The 21,252-nt window shown below is 47.4% G+C and overlaps 1 protein-coding gene across 2 annotated transcripts in view; it reads right to left on the bottom strand.

Annotated features, from left to right (window-relative positions):
* Window positions 1-21,252, bottom strand: part of MTUS2 (microtubule associated scaffold protein 2) — a 257,866-nt gene that overhangs the window by 6,479 nt on the left and 230,135 nt on the right. For both annotated transcript variants that reach the window (XM_055426319.2, XM_088842704.1), the window contains 3 exons: window positions 16,263-16,477; window positions 7,548-7,653; window positions 3,034-3,107 (listed from right to left, as the gene is read on the bottom strand). In XM_055426319.2, the coding sequence (XP_055282294.2) occupies window positions 3,034-3,107; window positions 7,548-7,653; window positions 16,263-16,477 (395 nt within the window). The remainder of the gene's footprint in view (window positions 1-3,033; window positions 3,108-7,547; window positions 7,654-16,262; window positions 16,478-21,252) is intronic.

The following is a 21,252-nucleotide window of genomic DNA, read 5'->3' as shown; positions in this document are numbered from 1 at the left end:
ACACAGAAAGTGAGGGGTGCGGGGGGGTGCCCAACGCAGGGGACCTGACTCTGAGATGGGAATGCCATCCTCGCTTCTGCCCCAACAAGAAGCCTGCGGTGAGGGGGGCATTTAGTAACTCAATAACCAACCTCACAGAGGCAGACCACCAGCAGAGAGGTGTCTAGTCTGGCCTCTAGCTGCAACCCCCAGCCTAGACTTCAAGAAGGACAATTAATCCATCTCAAAGAAGAACTCTCTGTAAAGTTCAAGCCAGAAGCTGTCAAACTGACCCTGACTCCCTGCTCTGCCCGAGCCCTGAGCCACCCCCGTCCCCCACCAACCCCACATGGTGATGACAGGTCCTGAAGGATTCTGCCTCCTGTGTCATTACTATGGAACCATAATGATGATACACGTGACAATGCCTAGAACTATTATAAAGCAGCAGCTGTTGCCCAGTGCTCTATACACATTACACATGAGGAAATGTATTTATTTTTAAGGCAGGACCAGAAAAAATTTTAAACATAAAATACCCTCTCTGCCCATCTGGGCCACTATCCCTCTTCACTGTGCATTGTGTACTGTCATTATACATTAATTAGATCCCCATAGAAGACACAGGAATGCCTGCTCACCAGACAAAAAAAAAAAAGCAAATTTTCCAGGTGCCAGCAAGGTAACTCTTTAGGGGATAAGATTCCTTTCTCAATCCTGTAAGGTGTCATAATGACCTGATACTCACCCTGTTGGACTACGCACACTGACAAATGTGTTACTTTGATGCTAGACCTTTTATTTCAAAAATTTATACAACTGTGCGTTGACCTGTAACAGGTGGGACAGTCCTCAGGGATTTTTGTCTTTGTTTAAATTAAAAAAAAAAAAAACTTTTAGATACAATTTTGAAAGATTACTTTCCATTTAAGATTATTACCAAATTCTGTCTACACTCCCCATGTTGCACAATTCATCCTTGAGACTGTCTTATATCCTGTCTCCTTGCCTCCATGTGCCCCCTCCCCAGCGCTGCTAACCACTAACTTGTTCTTTATACCTGAGACTCCGCTTCTTTTTTTTGGTTGTATTCACTAATTTGTTGTATTTTTTAGATTCCACATCTAATTGATATCATACAGTATTTGTCCTCCTCTGCCTGACTTATTTCACTTTTAGCATAACACCCTTCAAGTCCATCCATGTTGCTGCAAATGGCAAAATCCATTCCTTTTCATGGCTGAATAGTATTCCATTGTATATGACTATTCCACATGAAGATTGTCTCCTGGGTTCTCATCCTCAGGTTGGCTTGAATAAAATTCTCCATTTCTTTCTTAGATTGACTAATGATTAGTTTTCTTCACTGACATGCATTTATTTCCCTTAAGCTGCTCATATCTTGAGGAAGGAACTGGTATTATCCCCATTTTACAGATGAGTAAACTAATGCTTACAGCTTATATAACGGTCCATGATTTAAAATCTATTAAGAGGAGATACAGTGGGATTTAAGCCCCAAACTCAAATCTTTTACCCCAAACCTGTTTCTCTAGCAGCCAGTAGCCCAAGGAAATTGGTTTAAGCAACTGCACCTACCTTGTACCTGAAAGTCTCCAGCTCAAATGAATTCTGCCAGTGAGTCACCACTAAAATGTGCAGGGTTCATGACTGCACGATGTCAGTGGCAAAGTGAAGACTCACCGATGAAACAAAACTCTTTCTTTTGGTTTTGGACTACTGTGGGTTTTTGATACATTACAGTATGGCCGTTACATTCCTGGTTTGTGTTCCTTAGGGTAATGTATCTGGGTGGTGTGGAATGGCTTCCCAGGTGGTGCTGGTGGTAAAGAACCCACCTGCTAATGCAGGAGATGTAAGAGACATAGGTTCAATCCCTAGGTGGGGAATATCCCCTGGAGGGGGACAAGGCAACCCACTCCAGTATTCTTGCCTGGAGAATCCTGTGGATAGAGGAGTCTGGCAGGCTACAGTTCATAGTGTCACGAAGAGTCAGACTCAACTGAAGCAACTTAGCACAGTATGGAATGCAGAGTACACAAAGAAGGCAGTTTGGGGTTAACCTGCCAAGGATAAGCCACATGAGGGGTATGGGGGCATATGCAGGCCCACTGATGGATCAATGGATCGGGGGTGGGCATGCAGCAAGCAGCTTCCCATTTAAAATTTTTTGCAGAGTCCACTCAATAGTGTGACACTCCATAATCCTAGATTCTCTGCTTGGCAGGGCAGACACTGCAAGAAACACTGCCTGGGAAAAGTGAGCCATCCAAAAAAGCAAAATTCCTGCCTTTCTATTTGAGTTATGGTCTTTGCCTTCCAAATCTCCAAATGCAAGCGTCCCTAATATTTCAAAGGTAATCCTTCTAAGACTGGGACACCCACAGCTGCCAACCTCCCCTGGCTTCTCTGACAGCCCCTCCCTAGGCCTGGGGATGGTCAACAGCGTTTCACAGAAGCAGCTGGCCAGGGCAGGGGGTGCGGGGCGGGGGGCGTCTCTGGCAGGCTGGAGGGAGAGGCAGGCAAGTAATCTGAGAGGCCTGTCAGTCTCCCCTCGAGGCCAGAAGGAAGCCAGGTAGCACCCCTGGCACCCGAGCCCCATGCTTTGTGTAGGCTGGAAGTGAGATGCCCCAAAGCAAGAAGCTTTTGACTCCAGGGTATCGAAGTTGCTTTAACAATTCCCAGAACATCTGCTGTGTCTTCTACCCTGTGTGACTTTTCTTACCCTATTCCCCCTGCCTAGAATACTCTGCCCCAAATCCTCCCCCTCCCCTAAACATGGCTCTGACCATAGCACGTGGGGAGCAGTCCGTGGCACCAATGGTATTATCCATTCTGTGCAAGGATGAGCTTTGAGGAGACAGACAACTCCTTAAGGGGAGGGAGTTAGGTCTTATTTATTCTCCATATTCCACTGCTTAGTGCAGGATCCAGTACACAGCAGGTGCCACATAAATGTCTGCGGACAGGAAGAACTGTCAGGAAGAAATGTCTGCTGCCATTATCTTAAAGTCAGAGTTAGGAAATACTAACCTGTAATGACAGCCGCAACTTTTCAAAGTTTTCTTCCAATTCTTTCTTTTCAAGCTCGTGGGTTGATATCAGTTCTGCAGAGGAGACATCAAACTGTTAAGCTGATCTTTCTCTGGAAAAGGGATCAAACAAGATTCTTTTGCCAGATGAAGACTGGTGATAGAAGTGACTAGCGGACACCAGTATATAGCAGACTTAAGCCAAAAGAGATCTCTCCATTAGTTTGAAATTGTAGGTGATGTTGTTTAGGAGAGAAGGAGAGGGGACAGGAGGGAAAAAGAAGAAAGAGTGAGAGGAAGAGGAAAGAAAGGAGGAGGGAAGCAAGCAGAGCCGCCGACACACACACTCCCTTTACACGCAGCTCGACCACCACCCTAGCTGAATCAGCTTCTCCATTCACAAAACTCATTGATTTTCCAACTCTTCCTGATGGTAAAACCAGTGGGTGATTAACATTAAATCTCCACTTTCTTCCCTCCCAGGATCACTTTTCCTTTCCATTACAAAGCAGCAATTTCAGGTTGAAGGAAGGAGCCTTCCAAGGAGAGCAGTGTGTGGGCTTGCTGGAGAATGGACAGGTGAATGGGACCAATGTGGTGCTTGCAAGGTCACCTTGGTGGCTCTGGACCACACTCTGGAAACCCGAGATTGCTAGGGTTTGCTTGAGCAGAGACTCAACGTTGAGACATTCAGGCAGAAGGAAGGACTCACTGGATGGAATCCTCTTGGAGTGTTTGGAACAATTTTATTCTGTGAAAAGTGTCATTCCAGTAATAATTTGCAAGTTAGGCAGAAGAGATGTCATGTAAGAATTATTAAGCAAATGGATTCTATTTTTCTCCAGATGGGAAAGGTCTTATTAGCTGGATGAAGCCCTTCTCATTCTAGCTACAGAAGCAATTTGTTTTCCTGTTATAACTGGAATGAAGAAAGGTCTCATTAATCAGCCTGTATCATATGCTTAGCACAGGAGAGTACTGGAGACTAATAATTATCTGCCTGGCTGACATGAGCAGGAATTAGGAAAAATTCTGTGGTTCCTGTTGACCCAGATCTTTTAACTAATGATGGTGAAGCTCTCTAAGAAATCCAGTTGTTAGAGCTGAAGTTTACATTTGGAGGACAAAAAGAAAAATTTATAGTTAGTTCATTGCCATAAAACCATGTGGCCTTCTGGTCTACCTGCCTCTGTCTAAATGATTACTGTTAATAGCCACTGAGAGTATCATCCATAATAATGAATATTTTAGTTACCGTTACATATGCCTGCATTGTCTGCACATTATATATAATTCAAAGGCCCTGGATGTGGTGTCTAGGCAAGACTTCATTAATCAGAAAAATCTACCAGGTCTGTTTACATGAAAATCCACAAACAAAAGGCAATGCTCAATGTAACATTTCCATTCCTGTCCCCTCTTCTGGGACCATTTTCCTACAGCGTGGTGATGGGCTTTAGGACATTTTCAGGAGATCCCAGTACCTCACCAGCAAATTAAAGTCAGCATCTATCCTGCAGACAGCATAAACCATGGAAACTACCTGTGTACCCATGAGGTACTTCATTATTCCGAAGTCATGGCTCTCCGTCCCTTACTTAACACGACGCTCTAAGTGATTCTCAGATTTTTCTACATATTAGAATCACCTGGGCAGCTTTAAAAAAACCCTGATGTCTGGGCTTCATCCCCAGAGCAATCAAACTGGAATATCTGTAATGGGATCTACACATCAGTATTAAAAAACAAACAAACAGGTGGTTCCAGTGTTCATCCAAGGATGGGAACTGGTACTCTAAGCATGAGATGTGCTCTCAGGACACAGGTAATACATTAAATTGGTTCTCAGGAAATTCCTCTTCCGTCCTCTCCTTGCTTCCAGCTTGGACTCTTCCATGCACCAAGAGCTCCCAGAGGTGGTGGGGCTAGAGCTTGAGGGGGCGACCACACGAACACTGACTGCTGCACAGTGTGCCTTGTTATTGACAAAGAACACTTTAAAAATGATTTAAAAACTCTGATTCTCCAATTCTTAAAATGTATTAATCTTCAGCATCAGTCTTTCCAATGAATATTCAGGACTGATTTCCTTTAGGATAGATTGGTTGGATCTCCTTGCAGTCCAAGGGACTCTCAAGAGTCTTCTCCAGCACCACAGTTCAAAAGCATCCATTCTTCAGCACTCAGCTTTCTTTATAGTTCAACTCTCACATCCATACACGACTACTGGAAAAACCATAGCTTTAATTAGATGGACCTTTGTTGGCAAAGTAATGTCTCTGCTTTTTAATATGCTGTCTAGGTTGGTCATAACTTTCCTTACAAGAAGCAAGTATCTTTAATTTTTTAAAATTTATTTATTTTAATTGGAGGCTAATTACAATACTGTAGTGGTTTCTGCCACACATTGACATGAATCAGCCATGGGTGTACATGTGTTCTCCCCCATCCTGAACCCCCCTCCCATTAGGCCACCTGATGTGAAGAACTGACTCATTTGAAAAGACCCTGATGCAGGGAAAGATTGAAGGTGGGAGGAGAAGGGGACGACAGAAGATGAGATGGTTGGATGGCATCACCGACTCAATGGACATGAGTTTGAGTAAACTCTAGGAGCTGGGGATGGGCAGGGAGGCCTGGCATGCTGCGATTCATGGGGTCCAAAGAGTCGGACACAACTGAGCAACTGAACTGAACTGATATTTAAGAGAATTTGTCCTTTGCTGTATAGATGCAGAAAATATTTTCTAATTTGTAATTTGCCTTTTGAAGTTATTTATATTTTTATGACAACTTTTATTTAGTTGAATGTATCAGCCTTTTTATTACTATATTTTGGTTTTATATTGCTAACAGAGGCCTTTGCAACTACAGAAAATACACATTAAAAAAATGTATTAATCTATTCTTACGTTAATTATTTTCCACCTAATTTAGCAACCAGCCAACTGGAGAGAGAAAAAAGTGAGGAGAGGGGAAATTGAAAAAAAAATTACAGATAGTAATGTCTGCACATGTGAACGTATAAAAAGCATCTTTCACGGAGTCAAAATCTCAGCTCTACTCAGTAAACACTGTACTGTTGTTAGGAGCGACTTATTGGGTTGGCCAAAAAGCTAGTTTGGGTTTTTCTGTGACACTGTACGGAAATACCCAAAGGAACTTTCTGGCCAATTCAATAAAATCCTAAGTACCCAAAGACAATAGATCCCGAGAGTCCACTTCCGCCCACGGTGAACGTGTTCTGCGTGCATGGTGTGGACAGCCAGGCCTCATCAGAGGCTGGCGTGGCCCTGACCACTGTAAGGCCACCACACAAGACAAGGCCCGGGATTTCAACACCGACTTGTAAACGGTGGTTCTCAAGCTTGGCCGCCCACTGGAATCACCTTCGAGCTTTAACAAGTTGAGGCTGTACCCCAGACCAGCTACCCCACACCCTGGGGTAGGAACATGGCTCCTTGGGGAGTCTAGTCTTCAGGGTTGACAGGATCAGCTTCAGAGGAAAGAAGTTACCCAGGCCCTGGATTTTGGTCTTTTCTTAACACAAGAAGCAACACAAAGGACATACCAGGAAGAAGAGGAAGGAAGAAAGGAAAGAGGAGGGAGAGGTGAAGGGAGGCTCCTTGTGTCTGCAGCCGGGGAAGTGGGTGTACACACTCCGCCCCGCTGGCCACACACACACATACACACAGAGACATACACACACACACACCCCACACCATACCACACAGACATACACACACACCACACCACACAGAAATACACACACATAAACACACACCACACCACACAGAAATACACACACATACACACACACCACACCACACAGAAATACACACACATACACACACACCACACCACACCACACAGAAATACACACCACACCACACAGAAATATACACACATACACACACACCACACCACACAGAAATACACACACATACACACACACCACACCACACAGAAATACACACACATACATACACCACACCACACTGAAATACACACACATACACACACCACACCACACAGAAATACACACATACACACACCACACCACACAGAAATACACACACATACACACACACCACACCACACCACATACACACACCACACCACACCACACACACAGACATACACACACATCACACCACACCACACAGACACACACACAGACATACACACATACCACACAGACACACACACACCACACCACACACACACACACACAGACATACATACACACCACACTACACACAGACACACACCACACCACACACACAGACAACACATACACCACACCACACCGACATACACACACTGACATACACACACACACTACACCACACCACACCACACAGACATAGACACACATACACATACATACACACACACATACATACACACACACATACATACACACACACATACATACACACCACACCACACACACACCACACCACACACATACACTCACACCACACACACACACACACACCCAAGGTCAGCTACCTTGGACCTTGTGCTCGTGGTCATCCTGCAGGATCGCGAGGGTGAGCGTGTGGCTGTTCTCCATCTCTAGGAGCGCAGCCTCATGGCTGGCGGTGATGTCCTCCACCTGCAGGAGATCACAGCTCTGGTTACTCGGAGAGCTGGGGCCCGAGGCTGCGAGGCCCCGCTGCCTGGAGGATAGAGGTGGACTTGAATGAGGGGAAGGGTCCGTGGCCCGGACGTCTAGGGAGGGACGCTCTGCTGAGATGATGGATGCCCTCTCCAGCCTTGCACTGAGGCAGAAGACAGGGTCTGGTGGTGATGTGGGAACCCTGGAGCCAGGGGTGGGTGGAGGGGGATGTCATGGGGAAGTCACTGCGGACGGTCTGTTGTTCACGCAGGAGGAAGCAGCTCCTGGCTGGAGGTGGGGGGCCGCCTAAGCCACCTCCTCACTGCCCTGGGACTCCTTGGAACCATTTCCTCACCCCTGCCTCCATGCCTGCCCCCACCAATCCCTCCACCAGGTAATAAGGAAAAGAAGAGGGTCCTCCCCGACCAGACGGTCCATCTTAACCCCCAGCGGCAGGTGGGAGCTTCAGCAGGTAAGGTAGCTGGAAGGAACCAACATGTATCCAGCTGCCTGATCCTCCACTCAACCCTCACAGCAATAAAGTCAATATTTTCATGTCCATTTTGCAGATGAGGAAACTGAGGCTTAGAGAGGTCTGAAGCGTTTTGCCCAAGGGTTAGTAAGTGGCAGAGCCAGCACTGGCAGAGCCTGAAGCTGCCTGACTCCACGGACGAGGTTCTCAAACGCCCAGCCACTGCCTCCCCTGCAAGACCAGCAACCAGCACCCAACAGCCCGCTTACCAGCCCCAAGGCAAGTGGGCAGATGTGTGCTCACCATCCCTGCTCCCCAGCCATGAACGTGCTCCCCCCCGATGGCAGAGTGGACCTTCCCTGCTCAGGCTGTGGGAGCTGCCCCCGAGAAGCTGCTGTTTCTCTGGCTGAAGGTACATCTCCAGGAACTTAATCCCAGGATGTTTTATTTCCCCCCTCCTGACCTCTGGGCCCCCCTCCCCATGCCCGCCCACCACACACCCACCCCCTTTACTGTTTTTGTTATTTTTGTTGTTGGTGGTAGTTTAGTTCACTCGGTCATGTCCGACTCTTACAACCCCATGGACTGTAGCCTGCCAGGCTCCTCTGTCCATGGGATTCTCCAGGCAAGAATACTGGAGTGGGTTGCCACTTCCTTCTCCATTTGTTGTTGGAGTATTATTTTAACTTCAAGTGTATGACTTACAGGAATAATTGCATAAGGTGACCTCTCCCTATGACAGCAAACCAGAACAATGTTTTTCCAAGTTCTCTGTTGGTGACCCATTGTAAAAGCACCATTTTACATTGTTACACACACACGTGTACATGGGCGCATGTGTGAAACCAAATTTCATGGATCGGCACTTTCCCTTCCTACCTGCAATAACCTGGCTTTAAAATTTTCATTCTTTGTTACTTTATATTTTTCAAAATGCTAGCTACAAACCACTACATTCATTTTGTGACATACTCATGTGCCAAAACCTGGCACTGGAAGGACATGTGCCCAGACCCTGAAACTCTTGCGGGGAGGCAGTTCAGAGCACTGTCCAGTCACTTCTCAGAGGGTTTCATTTCTCAGGGAGTCAGTCACAGGCTGATCTTTGATTTGTTAGGAGGAAGAGCTTTTCACAAGAAAGGAAGCCCAATCGTAAAGGGAATGCAAAGGACTAACGTATTTTAAAATGGGATTGATTTCCATTCTGGACCTGTCATTGCGTGGGGAGGTTTGCCCGGCTTCTCTCTCCTATGGTAATTGAGACCTTCATCTGCTAAAACAGAAACACCACTGGCAAAACCAACAGTGAATCTGACAAGTGTCAGGAAAGCTGCATTACGACATGAAAATGGACTTGGTATGCGATGATTCACTTTTATTTACTGGTCACTCTTGATTAAATATTTTAGTTGAGGCTCAGAGCTATGAATTCACTCAGCAGAAAGGCTAATTGCCACAGTATTTAATTGTCCAAATCCTGTTTATATGAAGGTTTTTAATGGATTCATTGTCCAAAGTCTTTCGGTCTCTTGAAAAAATAAATCACTGGCTTAAAAGAAAAAATGGAACTAGCTTTCCTTTGCTCCATTGGTGATGTCCCATAAGCCCATAGCACGCTGTCCTTAAAAAACGAGTGCCCACACATTGTTTGGAGCTCAGTATAAAGAAAAATCTTTCTTGGTGCTTGGAATGATTGTGATTTATTGGATTCTGACCCAAATTGCTGTGGATTGTTCCAGAAAAGAGAGATGGATGCCAGGCCTATGTTCCAGAAGAATACCTTGTGTCCTAGTGGTGGGTCTGCCTTGACTGGCGAGGGTGGTGGGTAAACTCATGCCCTTCTGTCTTGTTGGAGGCAGGGCTCTGATTCAGTGGTAATGAAATGCCACACCCAGTATATTAAGGATGATGCAGGGGCATGATCTATCTATTACAGCCTCTCAGAGGGGCTCCTAGGAATACAATACTGATTCCCGAATTCCTCCATATGCAACAAGAGGAAAGCTCAGAATGTTCTGAAGGAAACCAGCGAGAGCCAGGGCTTCCCTGGTGGCTCAGATGGTAAAGAATCTGCCTGCAATGTAGGAGACCCAGGTTCAATCCCTGGTCCGGAAGATCCCCTGGAGAAGAGCATGGCAAAACCCACTTCAGTATTCTTGCCTGGAGAATTTCATGGAGAGAGGTGCCTGGCGGGCTACAGCCCATGGGGTCGCAAAGAATTGGACACGACTGAGCGACCAGCAGTGAGGGCCAGTAAGCCAAGATGAGGGCACCAGGGTCCTTCCTCCTGAGTGGTTTGGGTTTCCAGACCTGTGGACGGTTTTCAAGGCCGTTTCCTCCATGAGAAGGGGCCATGCACTCTTGACCATCCTCTTTCTGGCCCCAGTTTCAATCCCCACAGCTTCTCCTCCATGGCTCCTGGCTTCTTTCCAGAACATGGAGCAGCAGCCCGTCTAAGCGCTCAGCCTGAGAAGACCTCCAGGTTGGCAGGCATTGGAAGAGAGTCAGATAAGTGCACCCAGGGAACACACAAAGTCCATTTTTTTTTTTTTTTGCATCGTGTCCGACTCGTTGTGAGTCCATGGACTACAGCCCCACCAGGCTCCTCTGTCCATGGAATTTTCCAGGTAAGAATACTGCAGTGGATTGCCATTTCCTCATCCAGGGGATCTTCCCGACCCAGGGCTTGAATCTGTGTCTCCTGCATTGGCACTCTTTACTGTTGAGTCACCTGGGAACACCAAAAAAGAGACAGGTGCTGAATCATTGCGTGCCACAGCAAACTGACGCTGGGGGAAACTTCATTTTCCTTTTAGAACCCTGGGGAATTCTCTGCCCCCCACCCCCCAAAATAAATACCCACTGCTGGACCAGCCTCCTCCCTCCTTCCAGAGCACAGAGTTCTGAGCTGCCACAGAGGGATCTGTCCCCATGCCCAGTAAGCAGTCCCAGTCGTACAGAGAAGCTGTCCCCTGTGCCAGGCTGTCTCCGCAGCTGCTTGCTGTTTAGCTAAGTCCCATCAAAGCAAAGGCCTGGGAAGCCACCCTCTTCTCTTAGACGGTCAAAAACAGAGCTGTGGGCTTACTTCATCCAGCCACTTGCAAAATGCAATTAGGGGAGGTTTCGCCAATTCACTTAGAGAAGACTTCCATTTAGAATGAAGAAGCATGGCTTTACATCTCCTTATTAAAGAAAACCAGATTAAACTCCCATTTGCACCCCCCCACCCACAACATGTATTCCTGTCTGATGAGACAGAGGGGGCTGCCCCTGTCTTTTCTCTCCAGGGCCCTCTGAACAACGCTCCTTTCCAAATACCAAGGCGACTTGCCATCCCTCTGACCCTGCCTTCCTGCTACAGCATCCCTGGTACCGGCTCGGAGCCAATGGCCAGCCCTGCCCGAGCTCCGTGGCTGATTGTATCCCCGTCGGGTGGTGCCTTTGCCGCCCGCTGGGCGGGCAGGTGTCCACAGAGGTCTTTCCTGTTCAGCCACATCCCAGCATCTGGGGCCCCGTGCTTGATGGGTGGGGCTCTCACACTGGAAGATGGAGGGTCCCTTAGGACCTCATTCTCTTTGATTAGAAAGTGTGGTTTCCGCTGATGGTGACTGTGTGCCTGCTGTGCGGGATGCAAGACGACCGCCAAAGCGGCCTCTGTATATCTGATGAAGTGTGAGGATGCTGTGCCTGCCAGTGAGTCTAAAAGGATCATTTCTTTAGGAAACAGCAGAAAGTGTGTCCTGGATATGAGACAAAGCAAATGTAAACCCAGAGGATGAACACTTAGGCTCCTCTGAAAAGGCATCTCTGCTCAAAATGCAGAATCCAGAACATCAGGGGGCCCTGAGCAAGGGGCTTCAGGGCCAGATCAGGAGGTGAAACAAACTGCCACAGGGTCTTGGAGGCAGGGGTCAAAGGTCACAAGTCAGATCACTAAATACCAGGTTCTGTGGGTGAGTATGTTTGGAGCAAAAACAAAAAGCATCTGTATTTACAGTGAAAACTCTGCCTCATGTGCAGATGGGGAAGCTCGGGCAATCTCGCTTCTGTTAATGCGCCGTGAGCTCCAGAATGAGCCTCAATTTGATGAAACACCTCTATAATCAGACTTTTAAAATAAGAGTCACACTGTATCTTTAAAGGCATGTAAGAAAAGCAGTAGGCCAAGCCATGCCCCTGCTTGTGCCCTAACTACGCTGCAGGGCAAAGAGTGAGGCCCCGTTCGTCCCCTGACACCAGATACTTGCAGCTCTGGGCCCCGGGGACCCCTACTCGGCGACTCCGATTCCAGGTGTGGACAGAAGGGGAGTTTCGTCAGCAGCTCCCCCAAGGGATTCCCATGTGTGGCCAGAGACATGGCCTCTGCCTCTCGCGGTGAATGGACAGCTGTATTTTCCTAGGGGGGTTCTGTGGTGACAACAGAGGTCAGCCTGCCTTAGCGAGCAAGGATTGGAGTAAAGTCTCAGAAAATCCAGTGTCCGGGGCTTCCCTGATAGGCCAGGGGATAAGAATCTGCCTGCCGATGCAGGGGACATGGGTTCCATCCCCGATCCGGGATGATCCCACGTGCTGTGGAGCAACAAAGCCTGTGAGCCACAACTACTGAGCCCACGCTTTGCCGCAAGAGAAGCCGCCTCACTGAGAAGCCTGCACACTGCAACGAAGACTTGCCCCGCTCACGGCAATTAGAGAAAGTCTGCACAAAGCAACAAACACCCAGCGCTGACAAAAGTAAAATAAATAAGTTAAAAAAAAAACTCCTGGGTCGGAACAGAAGCAGCCTCCCAGCACGGTCGGGACACTAAGGTACTGGGAGTGGCTGGGTCGGTGAACTCGAGTTTCAAGGCTGGAGAAGGACAGAGGCGGCAGGAGATGTGGGTTAGCATTGCTAAATTCGACCACCCCATGAGGAAGACCTGCTCGTGGAGGGTCTGTACAGATCACTGCAACCACAGACCTTCCTTCCAGATCCCACTGTGTTCAGGCACAGAGTCCCCTCCTGGACCAAACACACAGGCGTTTTCTCTACCTGGAAATAATGTGCATTTCACCTTCTTCCCTGTTGCCGCGTGCTCCCTATCAGAGAAGCCAGGATAACAGCCAACATCTAGCTGCAGAAGCAGACTCAGGGGTCTGAATAATTCACAGATTCAAACCATCCATCCCTGGCCTCATCCCCAAACCAATGGGTTTCTAGAGGAAGCAAGTGAAAATCGCTCAGCCATGTCTGACTCTTTGCAACTCCAAGGACTATAGCCCCACCAGACTCCTCTGTCCATGGGATTCTCCAGGCAAGAATACTGGAGTGGGTGGTCATGCCCTCCTCCAGGGGTTTCCAGAGGAAATATCTGCTCAAAATGCAAAGCGTGCAGATGCAATCTCCACCATGAAGCTTTCCCGCATCTTCCCAGCTGGAAGCGAACTCTCAGTTCCTGAACACAGCAGCTGTATCTCCCACGTAGTATTACAGTTTCTGGAGCACGTGCTTCAGAAACTCCCCGGATCTATAACCAGAGGCTATGGAGCAAGCAGGTCCACATTTTTAAAGCTTGGCATCTTTTGCAGTGACATGAGGCCTTGTGTATGGAGGGCATTCACTAACTATTCTTCGCAGAGGTGGAGAAATAAATGAATGAATCACTTCAGCTATTATAAAGGATTCAGAAGAACAGAACTCAGAGCCCTCATAAGACAGAGCTCTTTGAAAATGTACCTAAGTAGCTCACGTAACTCACTCTCAAGTGAAAAAGTGAGGGCCTCCAATCTCTCCCAGTATGAAATCTTTAGGTTCCCTGGTGGCTTAGTAGTAAAAAAAAATCCGCCTGCCAATGCAGGAGACGTGGATTTGATCCCTGGGCTGGGAAGATCCCCTGGAGAAGGGAGAATACCCACTCCAGTATTCTTGCCTAGGAAATCCCATGGACAGAGGAGCATGGCGGGCTACAGTCCGTGGGGTCACAAAGAATCAGACACAACTTAGCAACTAAACAATAACAAAATGAAATCTTTTAAAGCCTATGGTCTCAGCTTAGAGGTGGGTGAGACCACACCCCCCAGCACGTGCCCAGCTTAGCGAGCTTCTGCCTGGGGTCCCTCAGGTAGTGGACGGGCTCCATTCAGCAGGGGCCCTGGCTCCGTGGTTTCCCACACACGACACCCCCATGTGAGCCCTTGTTCAGAGGCTCCTCCTCTTGTTGGGAGATGCCCCCCTTTCCTTTCTCCCATCTCTTGACATCTTGTCAACCAACCAAAAGTTTGGACCCAAAAATCAGTGAATATGGGTATACATATATTCTCCATGTAAAACTGGGCCTGACTACCCCAGGATACAGGACACGGGACAAGCCGATATCCGCCCCAGGACTGACCCGCATCAGGGAGTCAAGAAGCAGGTAAGACTACAGACGGCAGCTGAGCAAATGTCTACTTAGAGCGAGCGAAAGAGGGCAGATGCTGGAGGTTCCATTTCTAATCTTAGCCTAGCAGGTAACCTTACCTGTAACCTATCTGTCCCTGGCCTCTAAGTCTACACCACCTTAAAAAGGCAGGTGTGTCTGGTTTCCACAAGCCTCTAAAAGCAGGAGGATGTTGAACAGAAGATGCTGAGATGCTGAATACACGAAAGTGCTGTTAAATCGGAGACTGCTCTTTCCCATGACAGCACTTATTATTACGCTAATATTTCCCCCCTGATTGTCAAGCCTCTGGGGACTACCACTGACTGGGATACCTACTGGGGATGCGGCCCAAATGTTCATGTGAAGGGCCAGTTGGCATTACCTGAGATGTGAAGAGTGCTCTACATTAGTGCCAGCTGATCTTAGGGATAGCGAAGCAGACTCCACCCAACAATACACCAATTAGAAGGTGGGCACTAGGGCATCAGAGCCTTAGGGGCTTAGGAAGAAGAGAACAGGAAGGAGTAGATGAGTTTCACGGAGGCAGAGCAGGCTCACCTCACCCTGTTGCCAACGCAGTAATGGACCCTGTAGCTGGCTATGGGTAGGGGCATGCCTGGCTCCCACCCGCTTTCACACTGACTGGCTCCCTGGGAGTTCTTCCCCAGCTATTCTAGGATGAATGACTCTCTCTGGGAAGACTGCAAGGCTAAGGTTAACGAGTGGAATCCTTCTTTCATCAGGCAGATACACACTGAAGGCCTACCCTGTGCAGGCAGGCAGTGCCGAGCCAGAGACTCAGCAGTAAATCCAGCAGAAAACCCTAGTTCAGGGCTTGAGGGCACGGACCCTGGGTTCAGACTGGGTCCAACCCTGGCTCTTGCATGAGCATGAAATTTGGCAAGGTAGTTAACCTCCGGGTCTGTTTTCTCACCTGTAAAATGGGGGTAATAATGGTCCCTCCCTGGTTGGGTTACTATAGAGGTTAAATGAGTCAGTCCATGAAAAGAGGGAGGAACAGAGCACGACCCACAGCACGTGCTAGATACACGTGTGTCTGCTATTTCCACTGACCTCGTGGGCTATGCAGAAGATCAACAGGGTACAAAGTCAAGTTTATCACACATTAGGTAGTAGTAAGTGCCCAGGAAAAGCTAAAGCAGGGAGGAGGACGGGAGTGTGTGTGTGTGGGGAAGGAGCTATAATTCTGGGTAAGGAAAGGCCTCAGTAAGAAAAGTCTACCAGGGAGGGAGAGAGGGAGCCACGGCATGTCTAGAGGGAGAGCATTCCAGGCACTGGTGTGTTGGTTCAGTCACTCAATCGTGTCTGACTCTTTGCAACCCCAAGGACTATAGCCCGCCAGGCTCCTCTGTCCACGGGATTCTCCAGGTGAGGATACTGGAGCGGGTTGCCATGTCCTCCTCCAGGGAATCTTCCTGACCCAGGGATCCAACCCAAGTCTTCTTGCATTGCAGGCAGTCTCTTTACCAACTGAGCCACCAGGGCAGCTTACCAGGCAGTGGGCACAGCCCAGCACAAAAGCCCAGAGGTGGGAGTGTGCCTGGGAGGAGGCCAGAGTCGCTGAAGGGGATGACGGAGAGGGGACGGGACAGAACCGAGGTGGGAGGGTGGGGACCGGGAAGCTCACCTGTGGCAGGACTCCGGGCTGAGGCGGCCGGCTCCCCTCCGCCTCCGGCCCGCGGCTCCCCAGGGCAGGGCGGGCCGGGCGGACTCACCTGCTCCTGGTGCTGACACCCGAGCCGCAGCAGCTGCGCGCGGTGCTCCTCCTGGAGCCGGGCCACCTCGGTCTCGAACTGCAGCTGTAGCCGCCGCTCCAGGTCCCGCAGCTCAGCCTCCTGCTGCCAGCCCAGGTTCCGCACCTCCGCCTCGCAGCGCCGCTCCAACTCCGCCTTCTCCCGCTGCAGCTTCTCACATTTGGCCGCGTGGAAAGCTGGGGGGGACGGCAGAGCACACGGTCACAAACCCGCCAGGAAGCACCCAGAGCCTCCTGTCTGCAACCTCCGCGCTACAACATCAAGGTGTGGGAGGAAGGACCAGGGCAAGATCCCCTTCCTTCTGCAGAGCTTCATGGTTTGTAAGATGCTTCCCTGGTGGCTCAGTGGTAAAGACTCTGCCTGCAAAGCAGGAGTTGCAGGAGACGCAGGTTCGATCCCTGGGTCAGGAAGATCCCCTGGAGGAGGGCATGGCAACCCACTCCAGTATTCTTGCCTGGAGAATCCCGTGGACAGAGGAGCCTGGCAGGCTACAGTCCATGGGGTCTCAAAGAGTTGGACATGACTGAAGTGACTTAGCACACGCGCACGCACGCAAGGTGCTTTCCCACCTACAGCATCTGAGCCGCAACACAGACCCTGGATGTTAGGGTGAACCTGAGCCCAGGGAGCTCCTGTGACTGGCCCAAGGTCACGGTGTGTGGAGTAAGAGCTGCAAAGGCAGGAGATGTTTAAGGACACTATTTCCCTGGTGAAATGAGTGGTGGGCAGGCTGGGTCTTGCTCTGTGCGCATAGCGTATAAGAACATGGCCCAGCCAAGCAGCCTAATGCTGTCCCAAGCCTTCCTGGTCCACGGCTTCAGCTGGCCCTGTGTCCTGGGTCCCACTGTTTGATGGAGGAACCTGAGAAAGTTAGGATCCTCTAGTGTGCTGAGAGCAAGGTGGTGAGTGCTGCCCACATCAGGTGCGGGCGATAAAAGGAGACACTGTCTGTAGAGAACTTAGAAGCAATAACCAGACTGATCAGAAAAGCCCTCTGCTTTTTACTGCCACCAGTGCCGGCAACTCTAAAGAATGCTGATGAAAAAAATACTCCTCAAAAGTCTTTGGTTGGTCTACAGTTTAAGCAATTGCTATAATTACTCTTGAGGCTTTTAAAAACCAGTTTTGTATTTTAAAACCTCACAAACAGAGGAAAGCTGGAAGTATTAATATGCACAAGGGCATTATTGTACAGACTTTTTTCTGCCCTGTGGACCACAGTCCGTGGGGTCATGAAGAGTCAGACATGACTGAGCAACCAAATGGTAACAACAACAATACCCATGTCGGGATGATGGCTGAGTGTGCACCGAGCTTTCCACCACAGGTAGCAAGAGGGTGCTTTGCTCGCTTGCTAATAAATACAGCAGGAACGGCAGAAGTAGACTGAGGTTTTCTGGTCCCTGGCAGTGAGATCATGGAAGAGGGAGGTTAGGGGCCTCATAGAAACAGCCAGAACCTATTAGGAACTGAAGGCCACAGTGGCTCAGGCTTGGAGGCAGCAGGGAGGAATCACCTATGCCCAGGGGTCTGAACAGCACTCCAGTTTTCCCCAAAGATCCTCCAACCTGGGCAAGTCGTTAGAATTTCACCAGGGACCCTCGTTAGTGAAAGGAACAACCAGGACCCACAGACTCGGGAAGAGATACACATGCAGAGCCAGGTTTATCCTGGAGTGCCTGGGCTTTAACAGAACAACGACCGTGGAATGTCCATGAAAAACCGTGCTCGATGGATTGAGACATAGTCAAACTGAGGCCAACAGAGGAGCAATTATTTACACATATATACATTCTTTTTAAATTCTTTTCCATTGCGGTTTATCACAGGATAGTGAATATAGTTCCCTGTGCTACACAACAGAACCTTGTTGTTTATCCCATCTTATATGTAACAGTTTGCATCTGCTAACTCCAAACTCCCAGTCCATCTCTCCTCCCCACCTCCACACAAACAGCAATCATTTCACCTACACTGGGGGAAGGTGAAGGGTCCTCTGACAGAAAAGGATGGGGCACAGACAGGAGACACACGGGAACTACTAGTGAGCCTCGAGCAATGAGCTCCAGGGTAGGTGTCTGGGTGCACGGGGTCTCTTTGGAGGGTGCTCTTGTTTCTGTAATTCAGGTGAACTAACTTCATAGTCTTTGCCCCGTGCACCCTGCTGCGGTGAATGGCATCAAAATAAAGCGGTGACAACAATGTATTTACAACAGGTCCACAAGGCAGCGCAGAGATGAAGCACAGTCTACAAACACGAGAGCAGATGGGCGGCACCATTCATGATTCAACACATGCAGATCAAAGCAAGAGATATTTTTTTACCTACAAGGTTGGTTGAGATGAAATATTCTGATAATACAGGGTAGGAGAAAACTGGCCTTTGATGGAACAACGGTGGGGATATAAACTGAGGAGCTGCTTTGCAGGTTCAAGTATTTTTCAAAATTGAAATCCTAGGGATGGGAGCTTGGGAAGGGTGACAGCTGAAGAGTTCGGGGTTTCTTTTTGGGGTCATGAAAATGTCCTAAAACAGATTATAGTTACAGTTGCATAACTCCGTGAATATACTAAGAACCACTGAATTGTTTTCAAACAGGCAACTGTATGGCATGTGAATTATATCTCAATAAAGTTTTTACCAAAAATGGAAAGAAAATCTGCAAAATAACATGACAGGGAAAATATCTCAGAGGATAAATTTAGACGTATTTGTAGAAGGAAAGTTCATATTTGGATTTTGAAACTCTGTATAATGATGATGAAGATGTATGTTGACAAAATAAAAACCTCACCACTACACTGTTTTATACATATACACACATGCACACACATGGATATATGTGGAGCTAGGGGGATCTGAGAACCATTCTTACTGTTTATTAACTAGAAATACAGCACACTGCACTCAAATGAAAATAATAAAAATGCTCACCATGTACTCTTCTTTAACAAGGACTGTTTTATATGGGAAAAATGTACTTTTCATATATTAATACTAATATCGGTATCTTTAACTCTAGTAAATCTAAACAATAAGTTGATGATATAGATTGCATACATGGAATAAAACAGAAAAAAAAGGTCAAGAAATGAATAACAACAAATGAGTCACACTGGAGAAAAAAAATTAAAGGCACATATCTTTTAAGTCAACAATTTCACAAGAGAACCAAAAAAATCTGATGAAGGATAATTAGTTCAGCATGATTTGCCTTTGGAAAATAGTGGGGGGGCTAGTTAAATAAATGATGATAAGTCCACTATACACACAGGGCAAATCCCATATTCAATGGGATACAGGTAACTAAAAAAAACAAACAAGGTCAATCTTTCCGTGGAATGACCTGTAATACATTGTTAAACAAAAAAAGGCAAGATGCAGGATGAGCAGGACAGTGGAATTCTACTTGTGATGGAAATGCATCTGTGTGTCTGACCTTCCATCTGCCCTTCCCCTCTCCCCAGAGGTTGTCTGCTTAATTGACAGGACTCACTTCCCAATGAACACCTGCAACAATATGTATATAAGAAAATCCTATTATTTGTTTGAATGTTTTATGAGTTAAAATATTTTTTAAATGACTACCATGATTAAGAAGACTGGGTTTGAAAAGGTTATGGTTGTCTGCAGTCAGAAAGGACTGGAGACTTCCATCGAACGTGTGATTCTGTTTATGTTCGTGGCAGGATGACTCAAGGCCTGGCATTCTTTTGCGGGGAGGTCAGCAATGATTGACTGATTTTCATCCTAGAGCCGCTCCTGAACTGCACTGTTGCTTCAGTAAATCGTGAGCTGTGCGGCCTCAGTTGTTGTTTAGTCGCTAAGTCATGTCTGACTCTGGACCCCATGGACTGTAGCAAGGTAGGCTCCTCTGCCCTTTACTATCTCCCAGAGTCTGTGCAAATTCACGTCTGTTGAGTCACTGATGCCATCCAACCATCTCATCCTCTGTTGCCCCCCTTTCCTTTTGTCTTCAGTCTTTCCCAGCATCAGGGTCTTCTCCAGTGAGTTGGCTCTTTGCATCAGGTGGCCAAGGGAATCACCTTTCCACATCTAGCACCAACCCCCAAATTCCCAATCGCTATTATATATAAGAAGTGATATTCTATTCTTCCAGTGACCCTGGGTCATAAGCCCCAGGCCTGCAGAAGATATTGGATAAGAGCCGCAGCTGAGGCACCAGGGAGCAAGTTCCAATAACAGAGTCCCTAAAGAAATAAACATCCTCTTGCCTCTGGTAAATTCCCAAAAATGTATCTACTGGGGCATTTTGCACACAGAAATTAAAGTAGGCTTATTTTTATGGGCAACCTCTGGAGTCTTGCATTCATTCTTCCTTTATTTCTATTCATGAGAAAACATTTGGTACTTTATAATGTGAGAGGCAAACACACCAATAATAAATCCCTAGAACCAAAAACGCTGAGAAAATAGGTTCTAAAAGAATAGGATTATGACAGGCCAGGAGCACTGATAACATTTTAAATTCATAAGCATGACTTTGAAAAGCAAAAAGAGGATTAGAGTCTGCGGTAGTTTTCCGTAATTGAACATATGTATGCAAGAATATATAGAGTGCGTGTATGCAGTACATACACACACACCACAACTCATAAATCAAAATCGAGGGGAAAAACTAGTGAGTAAGAGCAATTTTCTTTAAACAATTGCCAAAAATGTCCCTTGAATAATTACAACTTGTTACTGGCAAGAAGGAGCAAAGATCAGTAATTACAACACTAGACTTAAACTAAAGAATCTGGTTGTAGTTCATGATAAAGCGTAAGGAATAATATTATACTACCTTTTACATCACAGATAATGCTTAAGCTTTGACAATTATGAAATAAGTCATCTAAAGGTGAAGACTGTATATAGATATGTGGAATTATTATAATAGTCATTGTTATGAGTTCAATTGTGTCCCCCAGAATTTATATGTTGAAG

This window comes from Moschus berezovskii, chromosome 13, assembly GCF_049115385.1.
Source record: "Moschus berezovskii isolate FMDL1 chromosome 13, NW_MosBer_1.0, whole genome shotgun sequence".
NCBI classification, from domain to species: domain Eukaryota; kingdom Metazoa; phylum Chordata; class Mammalia; order Artiodactyla; family Moschidae; genus Moschus; species Moschus berezovskii.
Note: the sequence above shows the minus strand (reverse complement) of the source record. Positions and strands in the feature narration are given on the sequence as shown.